Here is an 8,326-nt window from a genome sequence, read left to right on the forward strand (position 1 = left end):
CGGGCCAGTCGGGGGGCGTCGCGATGCTGCTGCGCCTGCTGCTGGCCTGGGCCGCCGCGGTGCCCACGCTGGGCCAGGTCCCCTGGGCCACGGAGCCCCGCGCCGCCTGCAGCCCCGACAGCTGCTACGCGCTCTTCCCGCGGCGCTGCACCTTCCTGGAAGCCTGGCGGGCCTGCCGAGAGTTGGGGGGCGACCTGGCCACGCCGCGAACCCCTGAGGAGGCCCAGCGCGTGGACAGCCTGGTGGGTGCCGGCCCGGCCAGCGGGCTGCTGTGGATCGGGTTGCAGCGGCAGGCCCGGCAATGCCAGCCGCAGCGCCCGCTGCGCGGCTTCACGTGGACCACGGGGGACCAGGACACGGCCTTCACCAACTGGGCCCAGCCTGCCCCCGGCGGCCCCTGCCGGGCCCAGCGCTGCGCGGCCCTGGAGGCGACCGGCGAGCACCGCTGGCTGGAGGGCTCGTGCACGCTGGCTGTCGATGGCTACCTGTGCCAGTTCGGCTTTGAGGGCTCCTGCCCAGCGTTGCCCGAGGAGGCTGGCCAGGCCGGCCCCGCCATCTACACCACACCCTTCCACCTGGTCTCCACCGAGCTCGAGTGGCTGCCCTTCGGCTCCGTGGCCGTCGTGCCGTGCCAGACTGGCAGGGAGGCCTCCGTGCTGTGCATGAAGCAGCCCGAGGGCGGTGTGAGCTGGTCGCGGGCTGGGCCCTTGTGCCCAGGTACCGGCGGCTGCAGCCCCGACAATGGGGGCTGCGAACAGGAGTGTGTGGAGGAGGCGGATGGTCATGTGTCCTGTCGCTGCGCTGAAGGCTTCCGGCTGGCGGCGGACGGGCGCAGCTGCGAGGACCCCTGTGCCCAGGCGCCCTGCGAGCAGCAGTGCGAGCCCGGCGGGCCACGGGGCTACAGCTGCCACTGCCGCCTGGGTTTCCGGCCAGCCGAGGACGAGCCCCACCGCTGCGTAGACACAGACGAGTGCCAGATCGCCGGTGTGTGCCAGCAGATGTGTGTCAACTACGTCGGTGGTTTTGAGTGCTACTGCAGCGAGGGCCACGAGCTTGAGGCGGATGGCATCAGCTGCAGGCCCGCTGGGGACATGGGGGCCCGGGCTTCCCAGGACCTCGGGGAGGAGTTGCTGGCGAACAGAGAGGATGAAGAGAACAGAGGTGAGGCCTGGGAGGACTTCGATGACGGCTGGACGGAGATGCCTGGGATGCCGTGGATGGAGGCCACACAGCCGCCTGACTTCGGCCTGGCCTACGGACCTAGCTTCCCAGAGGACCGAGAGCCGCAGATGCTCTACCTGGACCCCACCTGGCCTCCCCCGCTCAGTGCTCCCAGGGCCCCCTATCACTCCTCAGTGCTCTCCGTCACCCGGCCCGTGGTAGTCTCTGCCACACGCCCAACACTGCCTTCTGCCCACCAACCTTCTATTATTTCTGCCACACACCCACCCCTGGCCCCTGCCCCGGAGCCCCCTAGGATCCCTGCCATGCACCCAGCTTTGCGCCCTGACCACCAGTTCCCCGTGATCTCTGTCAACTATCCAGATCTGCCCTCTGTCCACCAACCTCCCGCTATCTCTGCCACTAGCCCAGCACGGCCCCCTGCCCCTCCGCCCCCAGTCATCTCAGCCACATACCCTGAACTGTCCACTGCCCACCAGTCCCCCCTGTTTCCAGACACCCAGGTGGCTGAATCCCAGGCCACCACTCATTGGCCTGGAATCCCAGCTAACCACACCCCTCTGGTCACCGCCTCCAGTGCTCGCCAGTCCCCTGTGACCCCAGATGTCCCGGTTCTCAAAGCCCAGGACACCCACCTTCCCAGAACCTCGACTCTCCAGCCTTCTCTGACCACTACCTCCAGGTCCCCTGTGGCCCCTGCCCGTCAAGTCCCTGTGCCTGCTGCCACCCAGCCCCCAGTCCTTCACACTCCCCTGCCCCCTCAGAGCCCCACTAACCAGAATGCTCCCTCCAGCCCTACACACACTTACTCCCAAACCCCACAGGTCCCAAGAGAAGGTGCCTCTCATCCCAAGCTGACCCCAATGCCCTCAGCAACCCCCACAGCAGCCCCCACCGCCCTGGGGGAGGCCAGTCCTGCAGGCCGAAGCCGGAGGGATGACCGGTGGCTGCTGGTGGCACTCCTCGTGCCAACATGCGTCTTCTTGGTGGTCCTCCTCGCACTGGGCATCGTGTACTGCACCCGCTGTGGCCCCCACGCGCCCAGCAAGCGCATTACGGACTGCTATCGCTGGGTCACCCACTCTGGGAACAAGGGCCCCACAGAACCCGTGCCCCACCGGGGCAGCCTCCCAGGAGTGCAGACCTGCAGAACCAGCGTGTGACGGGGCACAGCACCCCTCTGTGGGGGAAGGGGAAGGGGCATGCATTGGACACGTGGCCCGGACTACACCAGTGACCCATGGGGCTGCCCAGATGGACAGAGGGCTTTCTGCTCCCCGGGGCACAGCCAGGCTCCTCTCAGTCAACCTCTAGACTTGACTCATGGAAACTCTGCTCCTTGGTCTGGCACTTACGACAGAGGGGATGCCAAGGCCCCAGGACCTCAGGGGTGGGTGCTGGGTCTTCTCCAATAAACCAGGTGCCGACCTCATCCAAAGCTCCCGACCCCCATTGGTGCCTGAGGGGAGGGTCTGGGAGGGTTCAGAAAAAAGAAGGGGAACTTCCTTCAGCTTGTCTGGGTCCCCAAGGAAATGAGGTAAGACCCCTTAAGGGAAGGTATGCTTCAGAGGTTCTCAGGGAAGTAGGAGTGCAGAGAGGGCACAGCCTTGCCCAAGGTTACACAGAAATCCAGGGAATGGGAGGTTTGGGGTGGAGAATTCCATATTTGTGCTTTATACCAAAACTCCAAGAAGGTAGGGCTGAATCTGGGGGAGGGTTCTGGAATGAGAGCTTCTGCTGAACTGGAGCCAAACTGGGGTTTAAAGGTTAAAGGTGAGCCTTGGGCCTGGTGATCCTGGGAGTGAAGAGGGTCTAGTGGGTGAGCTTCTCCTAACTTTCTTCTGGAACTTCCCTTCCCGTCCCTGCAGGCTGCCCAGAAGCTGGTGGCTGGGCTCGGGGTCACTCAAGGGTGCTACCCCTCCTCTGGAGTGCTCCGGAGGCACTCCTCCTGCTCTAGGGAGGAGGTGGGAGTCAGAGTCTAGCAGGCGAGGCTGGGGAGAGCACTAACTAACCCAGGAGAGACGGCCCACATCCAGCTCCCCGGGCCGCCTCCTGAGCAAGGCCTTCCCATCTTGGGCCACATTTTGCCCTTCTCAGTGGTGTGGGCCAGAAAGAACAGGGACCTCAGCTTGAGCGAATGTTCAGGCTGCTCAAGGCTAAATTCCCATAAACTGGAGGAGGGGATGGTCAAACAGCACAGCCTGGAGAAACCATGCAACCTCCAGCATCTTGGGCTCACTGCCTTGGGCACAGGGAGAGGAGGAACCTGGGCCGGGGAGGTACCGGTTCCCACTGCCTCTGTAATTTTTCAGTTGCGGCCTCTAAGGAGCCTCTAATTAGGACGGAGCAGAACCACCGCGACCACCCGCGCAGGCGAGGAGGGGTGGCCCAGAGGCCCCTTCCCTACCAGGTGCCCTATGCCACTGCCTGGCCCCAGGGACTGGCCTGGGCTGGAAGGCTAAGCTGGGCCCCGAGGGACTATTGAGACTAGAGGCCGGAGCTGGGGACCAACCTGAGGGCGGAGGGGGGGGGGTGCAGGGGGGCGGAGGGAACGCTACGCACAGCCCCCGCCCCCTCTCACGTTTCCCTAACTCAAACCAGACGCCCCACCAGATCCTGCCCAAGTTTTTAACCTTGGAGACGCCGCCGGAGAGGTTTGCTGCATGGGAGTGGGGGTGGCGGGGTGGCCCAAACGCCTGAGTCTGGGAAGGAGAGGCGTGCGCCGCCTTGGGGGTGACAAAGCCTGCCAGGAGGAGAATGGCTGGAGCTCCCTCCTGTGACCCTGGGCTGGGGATCCAGAGCGTCTCAACGCGGGCAGGAAGGAGTTAAAGGCACTGCTCTCGAAGGGAGGAGACGGGAGTGGCGAAGGGGGCCCAGAGCCGGCTCTTTGTCATACCGTAATGAGCACCAGATGCGGAGCTGCGTGCGGGCCTAAACAGACGGCCTCCCAGGGCCGAGCCCCGCCTGCGCCCAGCCCAGACTTCCCAGGCCCGGAGCTGCGTCTCAGGCCCCGCCCACTGGCTCTCAGGCCCCGCCTCACCCAGACCTCCGCCTACCAGCCGGGTCCCGGGGAGCTACGAGCCACGCCCACTGACTGCCGTCAGGCGCCTCCTCGGGAGCTCTCCAGAGGCCCCGCCCATCAGAGCTACAAGCCTCGCCCCCTGCCAGCTCAGAGATTCACAGAACTATTGCCCCGCCCCTGTTAGCTCCGCCCAGAATGGGGCAGTACCAACGGCCCCGCCCACCAGGGCCGTAAGCCCCGCCTCCTCAGCGCAGTGTGCTCGGTCTAGCGGAGTTATTCCCGTTTCCAGGAGATATGAACTGGGTCCGCCCAGAGTTTACACATTCTCCTCACGCAGCCCCGAATAACAGAACTAAAACTCTGCCCCTCCCCAGAGCCGGGGACTCGGTGCACAGCGCAGGGAGTCTCTACAGACAGTGACTGTCGCAGAGATGCAAACTCTGCCCTCTGGGAGTTCATGCGGTCCCCTCAAGCCCTCAAACGCCTCTGCAAACTCCGCCCCCAACCACAAGCCCCGCCCCTTCACCAAGGGGTACAAGTCGTAGGGGCGGACCCCAGACCCGCCTCACCAGGGAAAGAACTCCGCCCACGTACGTCTCTTTCCCTTCGCACTGAGGTAAGGGCCCACCTACACAGAGCCCCGGGCCCGCCCAGTAAAAATGCCCACGTCCCGAACCGTGGCGGCCCCGTAAGCCCCGCCCACCCACAGCGCGCCTTGTTCACAGGGCTTTTTGCACAAGCACCGCCCACGTAGAGAATGTGCCCCAACCTCTTCTCCCAGGCTCCTCCTCCTGCCTACGTTAGCTCCGCCCAGCGTTAGCCCCACCTTCTCGGAACTCAAGCCCCGCCCACTCTGGGCTTAGGACCTTTGAAGTCTCCCACCACCTTATGCTCGGACTAGTGGGTCAGAACCCCTCGTCCCGGACCAAGTCACCCCTGAACCCTGCCAGGCGCCCTCTCTCCCTCCCCACCCATGGCTTCTGTGCGTCTAGATTGCGGATTCTCTGGAGGGAGCTCAGACCCGGTGTAGAGCCCAGTGCACGGCATCGATGAATGGGCCTTTGGTGCCACCTGCCTTCCGCACCGCAGCTTGCAGCCAGCGGGAGGCCTGGGTCCGGGCCCCTCGCCCAAAGCGCACTAGTGCTCAATAAATAGTTGCTTCATTTATGTTTTTGCTACTCAGATATCTGCCAACTCCTTCCCTCCACCCCGCAAAGCAGCAGATCGGTTGCAGGTGCCCTCCGTTGTATTTGAAAGACGTCAAGGGGCTTCGCACCGGCCCTCAAGCCATTCTGTGAGCTGAGATGGCCCCTGCCCGTCTTTGCAGAGGCTGGTGGGACTCCTGTTGTCCCTTCCCCACGAATTCTGTTTCCCAGGGGCAAAAGCGCAGTCTCTCACCAGGGGGCCCAGAATTGGTAGGACGGGGTCCTCCTCTAACCCAACTTCAAAGTGGACACCTTCCCTAGGGGCGGGTGTTTGGAGGGATGGAGTGTTTGGGCTCAGAAGCTCTCACGTGAGAGCTGAGAGTCACACTTTTGGGAGCGGGATTGATTTCAGAGCAGATCTCTGTATCAGCACTCATCACTACATTTGAAAATATTCACCTGCTCACTCCCACACAGAGTGAGGCCAAGGCAGTTGAGATCAGCTCTTGGAGCTCAATAAAATGCTTTTCAAACATTATTGGGACAGGTGGCGGTAGCTAAGGTTGAGGGGGGCAGAACTAACACCTACTGAGCTCAGTGAGGTACGAGCACCCACTGGGTACCCTGCACTCCCTGCATTAAGCCCAGGGTGGAGCCACCTCCCGACAAACTCAGGCCTGGGGAGCGGGAGCCTTTCCAACTGAGGTTCCACCTCTGATGCCCTGGCTGCTGTGAAGGGGAGTAGGGTTTAGTGCCAAATGTTAATGAAAATAACACTGAATGCTTATTATATGCCTAGTCCTGTTCTGAGGGCTTTGCATGCCTTAACCCCGTGGTCGGCAAACTGTGGCTCGCGAGCCACATGCAGCTCTTTGGTGCCTTGAGTGTGGCTCTTCCACAAAATACCACGGCCTGGGCGAGTCTATTTTGAAGAATTGGCGTTAGAAGAAGTTTAAGTTTAAAAAATTTGACTCTCAAAAGAAATTTCAATCGTTGTACTGTTGATATTTGGCTCTGCTGACTAATGAGTTTGCCAACCACGGCCTTAACCCATTTAAGATCCATAACAACTCTCACGAAGTAAGTGCTATTCTTTCACAGTTTACAGGTGGGAAAGCCTTGCTTTAGGCCACAGTGGAGGTTTGAACCCAGGTAGATTCTGTGATCTTCACCCCTGGAGCAGGACCAGTCCATAGTGATAGCCATGTCTCTGATCAGAAAATGCCCACTATTAACAAAACAAAACAAAAAACCCCAAAACCCTCAAAGCCCAAAGCTCTTCTGAAAGAAAGCATTCATTGAGACACGTGCAGCCACAGAAATGACCAGGTCCTGGCACGTGCAGTCCGAACCGCCAGCAGCAGGGCTAGGTGGGGAAGACAACGCGTCCGCCGTCCTGGGATTGACAGAGATCTTTTACACAACGAGTCTGGAGAAGAAAGATCTAAGTTGTTTCGAAAGAATTTGCATTAGCTGTAGATAAGTGGCGTGGGAGAGGTGATGGGGATAGTTCTGAGATAAGAAAGAACTGTTTTATGCTTCTGGATTGGTTGTGGGCAACCGTCTAGAAAGTTCATGCAAAGGCAGGATGCAGTAGTGTGTGGTGGTCGCTATCCTCTCCAGATAAGAGCTCTAATAACCACCTGGAAGCTGATTCAAAGTTTCAACATACATTCAGGAATGTGAGCGATTCTGGTTTTGGCCAGTGGCTCTGTGAACTAATTAACCTCCTTTCTCCACCCTCCCCCCACCCCCTCATTCTCCGGCCTGCTGCAATTTAATTTAGGACATCTCATAATTTTTCTCTTGTCGCCACCTCCCAGGGAACTCACTTTTAGGGATGAGTCTGCAAGACGTGGACTCCCAGGCTGATCACACTGTGACTGGGGCGTGTGGAAGCCTTCCCCACCCACGGAGAGTGGCGGCGGTTTTGGTGGATGATGCTGGTGAGGCATTCACTGCCTGTGACCTCGTGGGAGCCAGGCCAGGGCTCCAGCCTCGGTGCAGCTTTAGACCGCTGGTAGTGGTCTTGTTCTCCTGTGATTCTGGTTAGTTCAGGGTTTTCTCGCCAGGAGGCCAATTAAGTGCAATTAAGAGCAGGCACCTGCACCAGACAGCCTTGCTCTGACTCTGGTTCCACTGCTGGAGGGCTGGGGTCCCTAGGCAGGTTCCCTAGTCACACATGTGCCTCCCCATTTGAAAAGTGTGTGTACTATGAATCCACTGTAGCCACAATAACCTGTTGAAAAGAAGAAAGGACTGTCTGTGAAGGAAGTCAAGGGTTCCTGCGGGAAGCCAGTGAGGACCTTCCGGGTGGCGGCGTGAGGGCTGCAAGAAGTGCCCTCTGCTGTGGCTGGCACTTGGGGAGCCCTGAAGACAGACTCCAGAAGTCGATCATGGGGAAGCGCAATCAGAGGAAGCCGACGCGCCAAACCCACCAACCCCTAGGGCAGAGGTTCCCAAACGTTCCCGGCCTCCTAAGTGTCTCCGTGGTTTTTTTTCGTGGCCCCTGTGGACCCCCAGTTCCATTTAGTAAATAGTTAGGGCCAAACAACATAATAAGTACTCAGTAGTCATTTGAAAAAAATTATACACATAGGAAGATGCAAAAATATTTTATTTTATCCTCAAATAATCACAGTCACTGGCTAATGGGGCACGTGATGGGCACCGTATAACTTCTCAAAACTTGGAATGGAATTGGGCATCACCACTGTCGTTCCCGTCCCATGTTGCCTTTCCTTGTGGTACTTACTTTTCATCGTGGCAGCTGCCCAAACCCCAGTTCCACAAAGACATTATCATCCAGCCGAAACTGGTTTGGCTCAGTGGATAGAGCGTCGGTCTGCGGACTGGAGGGTCCCAGGTTCGATTCTGGTCAAAGGCATGTACATTGGTTGCGGGCACATCCCCCAGTGGGGGGTGTGCAGGGGGCAGCTGGTCAATGTTTCTCTCTCATCGATGTTTCTAGCTCTCT

The 8,326-nt window shown here is 59.8% G+C and overlaps 1 protein-coding gene across 1 annotated transcript; it reads left to right on the plus strand.

Annotated features, from left to right (window-relative positions):
- Positions 1-2,614, plus strand: CD248 (CD248 molecule). The gene has a single exon (XM_008147036.3). The coding sequence runs from the start codon at positions 24-26 to the stop codon at positions 2,343-2,345; it is 2,322 nt and encodes a 773-aa protein (XP_008145258.2). The 5' UTR covers positions 1-23; the 3' UTR covers positions 2,346-2,614.
- The last annotated feature ends 5,712 nt before the right edge of the window (positions 2,615-8,326 follow it).

This window comes from Eptesicus fuscus, chromosome 13, assembly GCF_027574615.1.
Source record: "Eptesicus fuscus isolate TK198812 chromosome 13, DD_ASM_mEF_20220401, whole genome shotgun sequence".
Taxonomy (NCBI): Eukaryota; Metazoa; Chordata; class Mammalia; order Chiroptera; family Vespertilionidae; genus Eptesicus; species Eptesicus fuscus.